Genomic DNA, 16,964 nt, shown 5'->3' with positions numbered 1-16,964 from the left:
GTAAGCCTGTGTCAGTTTTAGTGACTTAAATACCAAGAAAATAATGCAGTTCTCCAAGGTCTTTTAGAGCAAATGTAGTATGCAGATTAGTAATAACATGCTGAATCTGGGTAGAGTCTGAACCTGTTACAATAATGTCATCCACATAGACTAATACCAGCAAGAGATGACCTTAAATCCTCCGAAAAATCAGAGAATTATCAAACTTGGAATTCTTGAAGCCCCATTGATTAGTTAACATTTTTTTTAATATATCAAACTAAGCTCTAGGAGCTTGTTTGAGACCATATAATGCCTTTTGAAGTTTAAAGATGTGTGTAGGTTTGGACTGATCCACAAAGCCTTTAGGTTGCTGCATATACAGTTTTTCAATAAGATAACCATTGAGAAAAGCATTGTTTATGTCAACTTGTCTTAGTGACCAGTGATTAAGAACAGCCAAGCTCAAAATAAGTTTAACTGTAGAAGCCTTCACCACTGGACTAAAGGTTTCATTGTAATCAATATCTTGAGTTTGATGGAAACCCTTTGCTATAAGTCTGGCTTTGTACCTTGAAACACTACCATCTGCATTGTGTTTAATTCTAAATACCCACTTGTTTCCTACAACTTTGACAGGATATGTAGGCCGAACAAGTGTCCGGGTCTGATTTTTAACTAAGGCTTGATATTCTTCTCTCATTGCCTGAAGCCACTTTGGATCATTTAGAGCAGCTGAAACTGTAAGTGGTTCTGTTGGCTGAGGATCACATTCAACTAAATAGGCCTTTTTTGGTTTGAATATTCCCATTTTGGATCGAGTAATCATAGGATGTCCAATTATGGGTTGTGAAGGTGGAGATAATTGATGAAAAGGTTGAGAAGATGATTGTTGATTTATAGGACTAGGAGTATGAGACAACAATTGATTTTCTAAGCTGAATAAGTTTGAGGTGGAAGGTAAATCAATTGCTGAAGGTGCAGATTGAGAGAAAGATCTATCAAGTTGTGCAGCAGTCTGTGATAATGTGAATGAGACAAAAGGATTTGAAGAAGTAGACTCATGTAAAGAATCAAAACATGACTTTGTAGAAAAATTGTCAGTTGACTTGAAGGGAAAAGATAACTCATCAAAGGTAACATGATTACTTATATAGACCCTTCCAGAAGGATGAAAACACTGATATCCTTTATGAAGTGAGCTATAGCCAAGGAAGATACACTTTTCACTTCTGAACTGGAGTTTATGATGATTATAAGGTCTGAGATAAGGGTAGCAAGAGCAACCAAAAACTTTCATTAATGTATAATCTGGTGGTTTGTGAAATAGTTTCTCAAATGGTGATTTATTGTTGAAAATAGGTGTAGGAAGTCTGTTAATGAGATATGTGGCTGTATGAAATGCATTCCACCAGAATTTGAGTGACAAGTGAGCTTGGGCAAGAAGTGTGAGACCTGTTTCAACAATGTGTCTATGTTTTCTCTCTATTCTCCCATTTTGGTGATGTAGATAAGGGCATGGATGTCTAAATTGTATGCCTTGTTCAGAGAGATATGACACAAAAGGCCTGAATTCCCCACCCCAATCAGTTTGTAAGCATTTGATTCTCAAGTTCAGACAATTTTCAATCATGTTTTTTAAGTCAATAAAGGCTGACAGAGTTTTGGATTTTGCAGAATATCCAAGTGTATCGGGTGTAGTCATCTAGGATAGATAGATAGTATGAGTATCCTTGGGAAGAGGTAATGGGAGCTAGTCCCCAAATATCAGCATGTAACAATTCAAAGGGTTGAGTGGTTGAGGTTTCTATTGAAGGAAAATGCTGCATATGACACTTGCCTAGTTGACAAGCATCACAAAACTGTGATTTTGAGTCTTTGGAAAGGACAAAAGTTGAATCCAGACACTTCATGATTTGTTTTAAAGCATGAGTTGTTGGATGACCCATTCTTTTGTGCAGTAAACTATAATCAACAGTCTTATTACATAAAGCAAAATGAGCCACAGAGGCATTCTTATTAAATTGAGGACTATTTATAAACATAGGAGTATGAGTCTTAGTATCAAAGGAATTCAATTGAGTAAACATAGACACTGGAACTGCTGACAATGGACTTATTGAATTAAAAACAGACTCAGATGAGGTGGACACTGGAATAACAGGACTTGATTTATCACATACTGCATTTAAGCTTGGAACTTGATAAAGACCTCCTCTAACAATCCCCTTAAGCAATGTGATCCTTGAGTTCTTGTCCTTAACAAAATAGACATGGTTGTAAAATTCAATGAAAACATTGTTATCAGCAAGCAATTTGGAAACACTGATAAGGTTTTAGTAATTGTAGGTACATGTAAAACATGATTCAGGTAAATAGGTTTTGTTGACAAGGTTTTAATAACAACAGATCTAACATTATGAATAGGCAGCCCCATACCATTTCCTACATACAGTTTTTCAAAGTCATGGTAAGTTGAGTATTTAGATAGTATACCTGCATCTTGAGCAATGTGATTAATTGCTCCAGAGTCAAGATACCAGGCTGGATCAGCTACACTGCTATAGTTTGCCAATTGTGCAGAGGGATGTACATTATGAGGAATACCAATATTTCTAGCATACATGTTTGCTATTGGAACACCATTATATTCACCATTTGCACCTTGAAAATCAAAAACACCTTGAGGATTCATGACACCTGGATTCTGATAGGCAACATAACCAAAGAAATGTCCAGTTTGTCTAGGAAAATTATGTCTGAATCTAGATCCAAAGCCAGAACCATTGTATCCATAACCTCTGCCAAAATAATTTTGATTGTTTTCAGAAAATCCTCTATAATTCTGACCTCCACCTCTTGGCCTAAATCCATCAAAACCTCTGTTTCTAGGAATAAAGCCCTGGTTGAATATGTGTTTACACTTATAAGCTATATGACCTGGAATGAAATAGATTTGACACACAACATCTTTTCCAGGACCAGTACTACTATTCTAATTGTTATCATAAGCACTAGAATTTCCAGCATCTACATTTTTCTGATTATATCCATATCTATTAAACCTTGGCCTTTCTGAGCAAATTTTGCTGTCATATCATGCAGAGGTTCATTATGAAATTTTCTTTTGCTCATTTCCAACCTAGTTTCATGACTAACCATCATAAAATACACCTCCTTAACAGTGAGTTTCTCTTTTTCCAGTCTAGTAAGTATATTTGTACCTAAAGATTCATAGTTATCATCCAATCCAGTAAGCAAGTTCATAATCAATTCATTTGAAGTAATTGGATTACCTCCAATGGCCAAACTATCAACAATTTTCTTCATCTTATTAAAATAATCACTTACTAAGAGTGATCCTTTATTTGTTAATTGAATTTGCATCTTCAAAGGCAGATACCTCGCTTTAGATTGTGACATGAAGATTTCGGCAAGCATCTCCTAAAGCTCAAGTGATGTTTCACAGTTGATCACCATGATTAATACGTTATCCACAATTGATGACAGCATCCAACTCTGCAGAAGTTTATCGGTTTTCATCCATAAGACATAATCTGGATTTTCTTGTTTTTGTGAAGTTTCAGCTCCAGATCTTCGAAGTTCTTGAGTTGATTCAGTGAGATGACGTTCTGGACACACATCCTCACCATTGATGAAGCTTTCAAGTCCATTAACAATGATTGATGTTCTAACTTGAGCCTTCCACACTAGATAGTTTGATCTGTCGAGCTTTACAGGTTGAACAAAGTGAAATGAGAGTGATGAGGGAGCTATATGATTAGATCCAGACATAGGTGTTTGCTTTGATACCATATTAGAATTAATAAAGGTGTTTGGCATAAGAGAAAGTGAAAGAAAACTTTAAATGAGAAAATTCTTATTGATTAAAATATGGAATTATACATTATGATCGTGTTAACCACTATTTATAGTTACACTAAAAACTGATTACAGAAGCAAAGCTCAAAGCTACAATATTAACAAACTAATCAGTCTTCCAATCATAACAAGCCAGTTGGATAATTTGTTACAACTTAATCAAAGCAAATAACCACCCAATCCAGCTCAGCAACTCAGTACGTCATCAGCCAACTCAGCAGCTTCAGCTTATACACTTAACAAGAGAAATAGAGAAGACAAAGAAAAAGAGAGGAAAAGGAAAAAAATAAAAGAAAAGAGAGAGAGAGAGAGAGAGAGAGAGAAACAGAGAAAACAAAGAAGAATAAGAGGGGAAAATGAACCGATGCAACCCAATATAAACCCCAGTCTCACTCAGGTTTCCCTTATGCTAGTTTTCCCGCATTATTTTTTTTTCTTATGCAATACAGGGTAAGTGCCAAACATTGTATTATAATATATATTTTAATACAATGTAGAGCTCTAATACATCATGATGAGGCATGCCAAATGCAGCCAAAGGAAATATAACAAAATTAAGAAACTTAAATGTGAATCTAATTTAATCAATAAGCTTTAACTTTTTATTATAAGAGTTATTGCTTCCAACTTTCCAAGAATCTTTAACTTTGCGAACAACAAGGCAATGGCATTTTGGAAGGAGATATACATGAATGTCGATGATTGTATCGTATATAGAATATAAGGAACACTAGTATATAATTATATATCGGGTAAAAGCCTATTTAGTCCCTCTATTTTAAGATTAATATTCATTTAGTCCCCGTATTTTTAAAAATACCTCGAAACATCTTTGCCGTTAAAATATTGATACCCCTATCATTACTTTTTATTTCTTTTGGCTTACTTTTACAATATTATCCTTTCATAATAATTTTTTTTGGACATTAATAAAAATAAAATAATTAAGTTATCAATTTAACCCTAAAAAAATTATATTAATTTTTTTGCAAGCACCATTTGCACACTTGATAGTTTGTATATAATTTTTGACAACTAAAAATTAGTATAATTTTTTACTTTTATTTTTAGGGTTAAATTGGTAATTTAATTATTTTCTTTTTATTAATGTCTAAACAAAAAATTATTATAAAAGGGTAATATTGTAAAAGTAAGTTAAAAGAAATAAAAAGTAACAGTAGGAGTATCAATACTTTAACGATAGGGATGTTTCGAGGTATTTTTAAAAATACGGGGACTAAATGGACACTAATCTTAAAATATAAGAACTAAATGAGCTTTTACTCTTATATATCTATCATCTTTGTGAAAAAGAAAGCAATTCCCTCATCCAAATAGTATATCTCAACATGGGGTTCAGCTTTTCTCTATGTAAGTTTTGAAAAGTTTTTATGACATGAATGGAAAGTCCAAAGTAATTGCAAAGCAAGATCAGAGAGGGTTTTGTAGTCAAAATACCAAAGTCTCTTCTTCCTTTTAAACTTTACTATTTGTATTTAAAACTGAACAAAATTGACAAGTAGTCATTGTAGTATGGTCAAATATGAAATTGTAGTGCACAATTTGAAGTTTGGTATCTAAAAGCAAAGGTATTGACGTACGAATCAAAAGTCAACTTGTTTATCAGAGAGAATTCAAACTTTCAAAGCATAGATTGGACCAAAATGTGAATATCTGAAATTTGTGCGAAAGAGCCAATAATCTGGGAGGTTTCTTTCAAGTTTCAAGCCTCCTCTTAAGAATAGAAAACATTACGTTCCTGGCCTGCTTACCTCAAGCGTATAACATGAATGACGCTCACGTTTCCATGGCCATGGCATACGTCTACTAAAGAAAAGTCAAGAGGTCAAATTTTCCCATAAAACCTCCAATAAATTATCATATCATTAAACCTCCCATATAAATTAAACCTCCCATAAATTATCATATCATTTTATTTATTTGCGTTTTGAGAAATTAAGAGAATCAATGGAACTCTCTGATCATCATCACCAGAAGCAGCAGCAGCAGCACTACTACTCGTCATCGTCTTCATCACCCAAAAGACTTTTCGATTTGTATGCTTTGATGAGTAGTCAACCACGTCCATCATCATCATCATCACCATCATCTAATGGTGTGTCGAACTCGAAGAGTTTAGTGATTCCAGCACCAAAGGAGAAGATCGAGATGTACTCACCAGCCTTTTACGCCGCGTGTACTGTGGGTGGGAGCGTGAGCACCGGCCCCACTCACATGGCCGTTACTCCTATCGATCTCGTCAAGTGCAACATGCAGGTTTATTTTCTTCTCCTCCTTTTTAACTCTACCATTTATTAAATTATATTGAAACTATCTTCACTTAAAAAAAAAAAATGTTATATGAAACAAACAGTGTTTTGAAAAATTCATTTTTAAGCAATTTCTTTAAATTATTATAAACAAATAACCTAATTAATATCAACATCTAGGTCGAATATTCTTATTAAGTATTTTAAAATGGTTATTAATATTAGATTTGAACCTTCTCCTAAATTAATTTTTTCCTAAGGTTTAAATAATTCAATGAAATATATTACTTTTCAGCTTTCCCTATCTCAAATTCCCTTTTTGAGATTGTGTGGTTTGAATGATTCAATGGCAACTAAGAGTGTTGTGTGGTTAGAATTTATTTATTAATTACTTTTCTACATTAGTTACTAAATCGTTCTTGTTACTCCTGAATTTTAGCTTTCTCTATCTGAAATTTCCATTTTTACACCACATATTTTGTTAACCTTTCGCATACCTCCCCCTTCACACCCCCCCCACCCCCCCCCCCCCCCCAAAAAAAAAAAACCCAACAGTTACTAAAATCATCATTCTGGAGTGAAAATGATAATGTTAGTAACTGACATAACAAGTAATTAAGAAATAAATTTTAACCAAAAAATAATATAGCTGCCACATGTTGGATCCTCTAAACCTAAGAAAAAAAAATAATTAGAAGAGAATATGAATCCATTAATAATTTAGTCAAAATTGATATATATGCACTTATATATAGTTTGTATCTCAATTTTACATTTCATTCATCATGTTACTTAATGGATCGATAATAATATCAAATAATACTTCTACGAATTAGTGAATTACTATATTGATTAGTGTGATGGATTATTGTACAAATTACTAAATTCCAAATATATAAATGTATTATTTTCTTTTATTTTTTGGTGATATAATAAGACCATAAAGGTGCATAGAATTCGAATGAAGTTAGTTGGAATATAATTAAATTTTGTTAATAAAAATTTATATTTGTAAATGAAAAAGTAAAAGTAAACGCTTTTCTTGGACTAAGAATTGTGCATTTGACCCTGAACTTAGGATTCATTGAATGCGGAAGACAGCTAGGTCCTACGTCCCATTGAAATTTCAAAGCTTCTAAGAACTAGTTTCTTTCTTTCAGAAATTGTTTTCTTTTAAAACAACAACAATAATAATAATAAGTTGACATTATAATAGTCCCAATTTTGCAGATTGACCCAACAAAGTACAAGAGCATAACATCTGGATATGGAGTGTTGCTCAAGGAGCAAGGAGCGAAGGGTCTCTTCAAGGGCTGGGTGCCCACCCTGCTTGGTTACAGCGCTCAAGGTGCCTGCAAATATGGATTCTACGAGTTCTTCAAGAAGTATTATTCGGACATTGCTGGGCCTGAGTATGCTGCCAAGTACAAGACCTTGATATACCTCGCCGGCTCGGCATCCGCTGAAGTTATTGCTGCTGTTGCTCTCTGCCCCATGGAAGCCGTTAAGGTCCGTGTCCAAACTCAGCCTGGCTTTGCCCGAGGCCTTGCTGACGGGTTGCCCAAGCTTGTGAAGTCTGAGGGGGCTCTTGGGTAAGTATCGTGATCTATATATGTATATATATCGGAGATATGTACAAACAAGCTAATAAGTATATGAGACATAACCAACAAAGTGTTGGCTCCACTGACAATGGAGTCCCCTTAAGTGGCTTGACTGGGTTTGCTTCCCAGTTCGAGTCGCAGGGAAGTCGCATTTGTTGTGAGAACCTGTGCCTTCCGGTTCGAGCGGGGACTTCTAGTCTGGGTTGTGGTACGGGCTTAAAGGTGCCTCCCACAGTTGGGGCCCTCCCCAGGATACCTCGTGGATAAGACTAAAAAAAAAAAAAGTATATGAGACATATAAAAAATGTAAAAATGTCATAATTTTATTTTCAGTCTTATTATGATATTTTATAGGAATTGCGTTAGATGATTAAAAAGTCAATAAAATTTAATCATCTATTATCGTGTCTAGGTTGTAAAGTATGATAATTCGGTTCAAATGTTGTACCTCATTAATGTGGCCCACATCCTAGACACTATAAAGTGATAAAAAAAAAGGCAATAAGATCTGACTATCTGACTATACTCAAATAGATAGTATTTATTTAATAGATGCCTTTGTAAATTCTTTAATTACTTTGATATGTAAATATACAAACAATATATGATAAATTTTACTTGTTTACAGGTTGTACAAGGGGATTGTTCCGCTTTGGGGACGCCAGATTCCATGTAATAACCCATAAACTACATGCTAACAATTTCAAATGTGCTTTGTTGTGTATTGTTTGGATGACTTTATGCTGAGTGTTGTTAAGTTGTTGACTGTTTTGCATGCAGATACGATGATGAAATTTGCATCTTTCGAGACAATTGTGGAGATGATGTACAAGCATGCAATCCCAAAGCCAAAAGAGCAGTGCAGTAAGAGTCTGCAGCTAGGTGTGAGCTTTGCCGGTGGATACGTGGCTGGTATATTCTGCGCACTCGTGTCGCATCCTGCTGACAATCTGGTGTCTTTCCTCAACAATTCCAAGGGAGCCAGTGTTGGTGATGCCGTGAAGAAGCTTGGGATGTGGGGCCTTTTTACCCGTGGCCTTCCCCTTCGTATTGTCATGATCGGAACTCTTACTGGCGCTCAATGGGGTCTCTACGATGCTTCCAAAGTTTTCTTCGGCCTGTAAGTTTGTTTGTTCATCAACTTATTTTATCCTAAAATTATTTTTCCAATAGGTAAAATCAAAACGACGCCGCTTTGATTTTATCTATTCGGGAACCAAATCGGGCATAATTTCAGGGCTTGTTTTTAGTTTATCATAATCTTTACAATCAAATTACTTAATCGGTATTTCTTTAATTTCAGGCCAACTTCTGGTGGTGCTAATGCTCCTCCTGCAAAAGCATGAATTACTTGAGAGAAGATGGTTTAGAAGAACAATGATTTTACCTACAAATATTTGATTGGGGAATTTATTTTTACACGGATCAACAGGAATAATGATGGTTAATCTCATAATTCGTCTGTCACTTGATTTGTTGATTTGTTATTATCGATTGATTCATTTGATGTATAAATTTGTAATAAATTGCAACGGACGTGATGAATAAAAAAAAAATTTCTTCCAGACCCAACCACAACCCGCGAGAATCTCAGAGATGAGTGGCCAAGATTCGTTCTCCAGACTCAAATGGTCGCGCCATTTTTCGGGGGAGAAGTGGGCCCTCTTTAACTATTATTTGACTGCACGGACCTGGTTTTCCATGTTGCCATGTGGAATGCTGATTCTGAACCGTTGGCTGGCGATCTGAAAATCCAAGTATCCAACGGCTAGCTTATTGATGCACAAGTTGAACAATGGACACTGGAGCCGTAGTAGGGATGGCAGGGCTTGGGCCGGGCTTTTCGAAGCCCAGGCTCAAGCCCACATCATTTAAACAAAGTTTAGGTCTTTTAAAAGTCTGTCCAAATTTAGACGGGTCGGGCTCGGGCCGGGGCCTGGGTTTTTTAAATTAATTATAAAATATTTTTAAATTAAGAAAAAAATATTTAAATTAAAAATAATTATCTAATAGATAATAGAATAATAAAATATTAGTAATACAACCTAATAAAATAACAAATATTAATATAAAAAATTAAACTAATTTAATATTTTAAGTTTTTTTTTTTATTTAAATTAAATTTATTTTTTATTCATAATTTTAAAAAGCTTGGGTCAAGTCTGGGCTTTTTTGCTAAGCCCTTGTCCAGGCCCAACATATGTGGGCTTTACAATTTTTTGGCACATATCTAAGCCCACCACTTGAGGGCGGGGCCTGAACTTTTTTGCCACTCCTAAGCCGTAGGCAGTGGTCATCTAACCATATTCCATGAAAATTTATTTGTTGGTGCGGCGGTTCGAATGCCGAAATATGGGCATGATCGGGGCGTTTTGCCAGTTTTGCCCACCCGTCTTTTTGGCCATTTTCTGCTGGGGGCTTTTGGCACTCCCCGGGGGCACACCGAGGCCCCTCGTAAAGTCTCGCCTCATTCCGAGTCCGACGGACGAACTTCGCCCTAATTTAAATATAACACTAAAATACAACAGTTGGTAGAAAAAAAATTTATTTTAATGATAAAAGTTTAAATTATTAATTGAATATAAATAATAAAAAAATATAAATGAATCTCAAATTATTAATTTAATATAAATATTAAAATAAAAATATTATTTTATATGATATAATGTATAGTACATCAAACATAATATTATATTATAACTTAATATAATATAATACAATACAATATAGTGTGTATCAAACGTACCCTAAAAAAAAAAACTATATTGCCGTAATGTCACTTACCACAACTGCATGCACAAGTTGTAACACCTAATACAATAAAATTCTAACATTAGATCGATTCAATTTTTTAAGAAAATAATTATGGGACTAACTTATCTATATAAAACACATCGTTTTTGAATCACCATTTATCATTAAGTCTCAAGCCGTAAATCTTTAATTTAGAAGACTAGTTTTAATACGAAGAACAATGTAAGGTCATATTTTATTTATATGCTTTCAAAGCTAACACATGTTTTTGATAAAAGAATGAAGATTAAAGTAACATGTTAAATTAACTAAAGCTTAGGAAAAATTAAAATTAAAAAAAAAAGTCAATAAAGTGTAAATAAATAAATAAATAAAAGTCAAGAGGGTAAAAACTCGCGGCAAAACCTTTTATAAAATATCACGTTCCCAACAAAAACGCAAACATCCTCGTTTTCATTTAAAGCTGATTTCTCGCGCTCCATTTATGGCTCCAACCACAAACGTTCCCCTTTCATTCGTTCCCTCTCTCTCTCTCTATTCAGAAACAGTCTCATTTTTCATTTTTTCTTTTTCTTTCTCGTGAGAGGCCAATACAACACAAATAAAGCTAAAATAAACGAACCTTTGATTTCGATATAATTACGAAAATGGGACAGTCGGACGATCAGCACTACTCTCGCCAGTCACTGATGCCGAGCTTTCTCTACTCGTCGTCGTCCAAACGGCTCTTCTATTTGGACGCCCTGATGAATAATACTAAAGCTGGATTGTTGAATCGATCAGCGCAGTCCGTTTCGCCGTCATCCAGTGGTGCGTCGAAAAAAGCCAGCTTTGTGATTCCGGCGCCGAAAGAGAAGATTGAGATGTACTCGCCTGCTTTTTACGCCGCGTGTACAGCCGGCGGGACGTTGAGCTGCGGCCTCACTCACACGGCCGTGACTCCTCTCGATCTCGTTAAATGCAATATGCAGGTCCTCCCCTTTTTCTTCAAAAAAAAAAAAAATTAAATAATTAATTAAAATCTCATTCTTATTTCTAACAAAATTAATCATTAATCATTAATTTGCGTAGGTACGTGTATCTGCATTTGAATGTTGTTTTATAGGAAGTGCATTTCTAAAATCACTTTTTATAATATTTTTATCTGTTAGATAAACAAAAAAGCACTTTTAGCAGCCAAATGGACTGTTGTAAATTTGATTTTTGTGAAATCTGGAAATTCGATGCTTTGTTAATAGAAGTATATAGTTTTTTTTTCGTTTTTTAATATATTTGTCTCAAGGAGATATTCAATATTAAATAATTTTTTGGCTGGTGGCTTTTGAAAGTTATACATGTGTTGACCGTCAACAGTACTTGTAAAAATCTAAAAGATGCCTTTATCTGTTGGGACTTTCAAAGCTGTGTGGGCGGCATTTTTCAAATGCCAATGATAAAAAGAGTTGCTTTGGTGAAGTAGATATTGATATATTTTTTTAATACTTCAGATTGACCCAGCAAAGTACAAGAGCATTACGTCTGGATTTGGAGTGTTGCTCAAGGAGCAGGGACTGAAGGGCTTCTTCAGAGGTTGGGTACCAACCCTGTTTGGTTACAGCGCTCAAGGTGCCTGCAAGTTTGGATTCTATGAGTTCTTTAAGAAGTATTACTCGGACATTGCTGGGCCTGAGTATGCTGCCAAGTACAAGACATTGATATACCTTGCCGGCTCAGCATCTGCTGAATTGATTGCTGATGTTGCTCTCTGCCCTATGGAGGCCGTGAAGGTCCGTGTCCAAACTCAGCCTGGCTTTGCCCGAGGTTTGGGTGATGGGTTGCCCAAGTTTCTCAAGTCTGATGGTGTTTCTGGGTATGGATTTTATTAATGCCATCTTTGGTTCTGTGATTTCGGGATTTATTATTGCTATGAATTTTGAATTTTATATTGTAGATTATAAATGTTTTGCAGGTTGTACAAAGGACTTGTTCCTCTTTGGGGGCGCCAGATTCCATGTAAGTCAAAAACTTGTTCATATTCTGCCGGGTTGCTTAAATCTCTCTGGTCTTTTACTATTTTGGGATGTCAGATCATTTCCTTTGTTCTTTGGCGTTACCACATTTTCTAATTTGGTTGCTGATATGGTAGAAAAATACTGCTGCTGGGGGCAGCCACATTTTGCCTATCGTTAATGCTTTGATTGCCTTAAGCATTTCATTAGATATCTCAGATCATTTTAACCATGACAGTCATGATATGTTTCTCTAGAGTTGTACATTTCTGTGTTGTTAAAAATAAGTCTATTTAAGTAGATAGTAAAAATATGAAAAACAAACTTCGGTTAATGGTCTGATACAGCTAACGTATTATGAGGTGAAACAACTTAACAAGTTAGGTTGATTTTAGGTGTAGGCTAACCAAGTTGCTTGTTTTACTTATTTTGCTAAATGAGTCAAACTCATTTTGACTGAATTCTGTAGAAATAAACCCAATCCCTAAGTGTTATACTTGGTTCAAATGGTGTTCTGGGCTATGTTTAATTCTGAAACATCTACTTAGACAATAGATGTTTGCTATCTATCACCAAGTAGGAAAAAGAGAACTTTGCCGGTCCATCAATTCTCATAAGGGTGTTACCACTCCTTTCTACTCTAATCAAATCATTGTATTCAATAGCATGGACTTTGTTACATATTGGCTTTTATCTAGAGCCCAGTTTAATGTGCCTTTAATATATTAAATATTGGTGCATAAGAGGTGGAACTATGGAGCTAGGATATATTGACAGTGAGTATGCTTGACTATCCTTCTGCTGCTTTTCATCTAATTATGTTGCGAGAAGAGTTTCAATTCATACTTACTATTCATTTTTATGGTGAGGGTTGCTGACAATGAAAATGATTGTGTTGCAGATACCATGATGAAATTTGCATCTTTTGAGACTATTGTAGAAATGTTGTACAAATATGCCATCCCAACCCCTAAAGAACAATGCAGTAAAAGTCTGCAGCTTGGTGTGAGCTTTGCTGGTGGATACGTAGCCGGTGTCTTTTGTGCAGTTGTTTCACATCCAGCTGATAATCTGGTTTCTTTTCTCAACAATGCCAAGGGAGCAAGTGTTGGTGATGTGAGTGAATTTTGAACACATCCCATGCATATCTATACTTATTTTTTTCGACATTTTCATCCACTTTGCTCGTGTTATGTATATTGCAGGCAGTGAAGAAGATGGGGTTGTGGGGTCTTTGTACTCGTGGCCTTCCCCTTCGTATTGTTATGATTGGAACCCTCACTGGTGCACAATGGGGTATCTATGATGCTTTCAAAGTTTTTGTTGGACTGTAAGTTCTTATCCTGCATTTATGGAATTGTATTAAACACTGTTACTTCTTTTTTTTTCACTAGCATGCTTGAACAATATTTGCTCAGAGAAGTTTCGTTTAGTGCTTTTGTTTCTTTCTGCAATCAAGTAATTGGGAGCTTCTTGTTTGCAGGCCAACTACTGGTGGTGCAGCTCCACCTCCTGCTGAAAAAGCATGATTCATTGCTGCTGGTCAAGGGACAAGGAGCACTAGGATATTTATGTGTCGAAATTGCAGAGGTGAGTTTATCTTTTGACGGATTATACTATTAGTGATGCTGCTGTTATAGCAAGAGTTGCTTGTGTCATCGTATTCTTTCAAACACAGTTCATTTTTTATATTATTCTTAATCTTGCTGTTAATCGTGAGTTTTGATAGGATAGTTTTGTTAGATGGGCATTTGCTTGAAAGTTGAGACAACAATCACTATTGATGTCTGCAAAGTTTCCGCCTGAAGAAATAATGTGCATGGTTCAATAAATTTTGTTTTGCTCCAGTCTATTTCACTTTTAGTAGCATTCTATGTCATGATTTTTTATTGGTAATTGAAAGAACAAAGAAATTATGATTTGAGATGCTGCTATCCGTTTCACACTGCAGTGTAGTGTTACAAAACAACATTGATTGATGTGCAACGGGATGTGTCCTTGCTTGACGAAGGAGTTTGCATGTAAATTTAGAGAGCAATCCATATTGCATTTTAACTCATTTTTGGGTCTTAATCATATGCACCTGCAGAAATTTGTGGACTTTATTGTGCATATTGTGCAAACTTAGTATCATTTATTTTTGGGTTAATATCAACCCACCCCATCATTTTTTGACAATCTTCATACGGTACCACTTTATACTGATAATAGTGAATATGTACCCTAATGGTGGCACTGGCAGTATAGTTGATCGATTTTACTTGCGCAAGTTCGAAATGACCTTGATGTTAGCTAATCAATAAGATTATTGCCACATCTCCAGATAGAATTGTATTTAAGTTTTAGCTTTATTTTATAAACTTTTAAGTTTTAACTGAAAAATAAGAAGGATATATCTCATCCACGGTCTAGTGTTAACCTCAGAGTTAGTCCCACATGTTCAGTTGGATAATCTTACTCCTACAGCCCTTGCACTTTCAGTGAGTAACGTTATATATTCTAAATTTATTTCAAAATTCATTCCAATTGAAGGTGGTATTCATCATGTGCATTAAAAAATAATGAAATAAATTATTTCAAATATTGTGAAAAATTATCTACCATATCTTTAACCAAGCAATATGGAGGTGTTTGGACTGTTATTATTTTCGACTTCACCTTTAGACTTCTTTCCCTGGTGATATCTTAAAGATTTTCTTCCGCTTTTTGTTTATTTTTGAATTTATCTTGTTCAAGCATAAATCTGGTCCATTAAATATTAAAGCCTTGTTAGGTATTGAGATTGAGCAGCTATAACTTTTAAGTTATGTAATTAAAGTGTTTACTACTGTGGCTTGGAAGCTAAATAGATTTGATCCACTATTTATATGACAAAAAATTTATAAATCTTTATAAAATCTGTCAAAATTATTATTCAAAAGTCATATTTATTAGACATTATTAATTTTTATTTTATAATTATATTTTTATTCTTTTTAATATCAACTGATAACACCTTAATATCAAAGAGAGTCTAAATAGGTGAAATGATTGATCTAATAAGTATTATGACTAGTAATTTGTGGTGACTATAATAAAATTAGATTAAAAAAAAAATTCACCTCATAACTTTATTTTTCATTATCTGACCAAAAATTTCTTCTCCTCTTCCCTCTAGTGATTATACTTATTCTTAGTTAGACCATAACTGGGCATGACTTCCTATTCTGAGGTGTACTCTTGGTCAGTCATTATAACTCATCTTCTATAGACTAGCATGGAATTATTTGGGCTATTCTTGGATTGTTCCTAGTCCCACCAAGGATTTCTCCTCTATGAACTCATTCTGTCCTGATCAATGATCATGGTCTGACAAGGAATTTGTTCTTTGTGAACTATTATTTTTGGCAAGTCATCATAGACTGATTATGATTTCTTTAAACTATTATTGATTATTGATTATTGGTCAGTTATTGTTGTCTAACCAAGAATTCATTCTTTTTGGACTATTTATCGTCAGTCATCACGATGGGACTATGAATTCCTCAAATCGTTGACGCCCATACCATGTGACTATGAATTCCTCAAATTATTAACGCCCATACCATGTGAGGCAACTTCAGGACCATCTCCCTATTGGTTGAGTAGGTCCACCCCCGATAAATTGTCCTTGTCTAATTAATTATTCTTTTCTTACGGACATTTTTTGACTAATCATTGTGGTTTGATAAAAAATTCCTTCTTTGTAGACTATTCCCAATCTCATCTTGATCTCAACAATAGTTCATTCTTATTCATCATGATCTAACTAAAAATTCTCTTTATTGACTATTCATGGCTAGTCATCGTAGTATCACAAGGAATCACTTCACTTAATTTTTGTTATTTTTTTCAATTAAAATAATTCACTCTGTCCACTCCCTCCCCCCCCCCCCCCCCCCCCGAAAAAAAAAAGAGAGAGAAAAGCTCATTCTGTCCTGTTCTAACATATAACTACCTGTATTTTGTGGTTTATAGTTTTTGGGTTTATTGCTCACTAATTAAGAGAGAACATTAGCAAGAAAATTAGTAAATTAGTACTAAGTTCATATATCAACGTACCGTTTTCATCATTTCTACTCCAAGATGACTACGAGTTCTAAGAATGTATTTCTGTTGCCCCGCTGAACACGTTTCACCAATTTTGGAATAATAAAACCAGAAAAAATGATTTTGAAAACGGTGTTGAATACACTCTTATTATTCTTAATTTCTTTTTTTTTTAAAAAAAAGTATCCATACGGGTTTCAGAAAAATGTTTCTAACGTAACTTCGTAATTTCTGCTGTGCATTTCCACGAACAGAGAAGGTTTGTATTTCTCGTGCAATGGAATCTCATCTTTGCCTTTGTTGCTCAACAGAATTGCATTTATTATGCATAAATTATATCCGAAATAAGAATTTTAGAATACATCAATGATAATACAACCAGTTAATGCATAAATAATAATATAATTAAATTTAATATG

General features: G+C 34.6%; 2 protein-coding genes across 5 annotated transcripts; both read left to right on the top strand.

Annotated features, from left to right (window-relative positions):
• Nucleotides 1-5,662: 5,662 nt before the first annotated feature.
• Nucleotides 5,663-9,307, top strand: LOC127898578 (mitochondrial phosphate carrier protein 3, mitochondrial-like). Its single transcript, XM_006485051.4, has 5 exons — nucleotides 5,663-6,138; nucleotides 7,362-7,723; nucleotides 8,364-8,407; nucleotides 8,516-8,855; nucleotides 9,039-9,307. The coding sequence occupies exons 1-5, from the start codon at nucleotides 5,830-5,832 to the stop codon at nucleotides 9,079-9,081; spliced, it is 1,098 nt and encodes a 365-aa protein (XP_006485114.1). The 5' UTR covers nucleotides 5,663-5,829; the 3' UTR covers nucleotides 9,082-9,307.
• A 1,624-nt stretch (nucleotides 9,308-10,931) lies between these two features.
• On the top strand, nucleotides 10,932-16,258 carry LOC102607266 (mitochondrial phosphate carrier protein 3, mitochondrial). 4 transcript variants are annotated; one of them, XR_371308.4, is made up of 7 exons: nucleotides 10,932-11,460; nucleotides 11,977-12,338; nucleotides 12,438-12,481; nucleotides 13,379-13,593; nucleotides 13,683-13,807; nucleotides 13,961-14,067; nucleotides 15,977-16,258. XR_371308.4 is itself a non-coding variant. In XM_006485049.4 (6 exons), the coding sequence occupies exons 1-6, from the start codon at nucleotides 11,137-11,139 to the stop codon at nucleotides 14,004-14,006; spliced, it is 1,116 nt and encodes a 371-aa protein (XP_006485112.1). In that variant the 5' UTR covers nucleotides 10,932-11,136; the 3' UTR covers nucleotides 14,007-14,401. The 4 variants fall into 4 exon arrangements, 1 of the variants encoding a protein (XP_006485112.1); XR_371310.4 differs by lacking the exon at nucleotides 15,977-16,258 and adding an exon at nucleotides 14,212-14,401; XR_371309.4 differs by lacking the exon at nucleotides 15,977-16,258 and adding an exon at nucleotides 14,207-14,401.
• The last annotated feature ends 706 nt before the right edge of the window (nucleotides 16,259-16,964 follow it).

Source organism: Citrus sinensis, chromosome 4, assembly GCF_022201045.2.
Source record: "Citrus sinensis cultivar Valencia sweet orange chromosome 4, DVS_A1.0, whole genome shotgun sequence".
Taxonomy (NCBI): domain Eukaryota; kingdom Viridiplantae; phylum Streptophyta; class Magnoliopsida; order Sapindales; family Rutaceae; genus Citrus; species Citrus sinensis.
The sequence above is the reverse complement of the archived record's forward strand: the minus strand, read 5'-3'. Positions and strand labels throughout refer to the sequence as shown.

Coding starts and splice junctions, on each gene's coding strand:
- LOC102607266 (XM_006485049.4), top strand. CDS start 11,137: ATGGGACAGTCGGACGATCAGCACTACTCTCGCCAGTCACTGATGCCG. Junction 12,339..12,437: donor AAGTCTGATGGTGTTTCTGG/GTATGGATTTTA, acceptor AATGTTTTGCAG/GTTGTACAAAGGACTTGTTC. Junction 12,482..13,378: donor TTGGGGGCGCCAGATTCCAT/GTAAGTCAAAAA, acceptor ATTGTGTTGCAG/ATACCATGATGAAATTTGCA.
- LOC127898578 (XM_006485051.4), top strand. CDS start 5,830: ATGGAACTCTCTGATCATCATCACCAGAAGCAGCAGCAGCAGCACTAC. Junction 8,408..8,515: donor TTGGGGACGCCAGATTCCAT/GTAATAACCCAT, acceptor TTTTGCATGCAG/ATACGATGATGAAATTTGCA. Junction 8,856..9,038: donor TCCAAAGTTTTCTTCGGCCT/GTAAGTTTGTTT, acceptor CTTTAATTTCAG/GCCAACTTCTGGTGGTGCTA.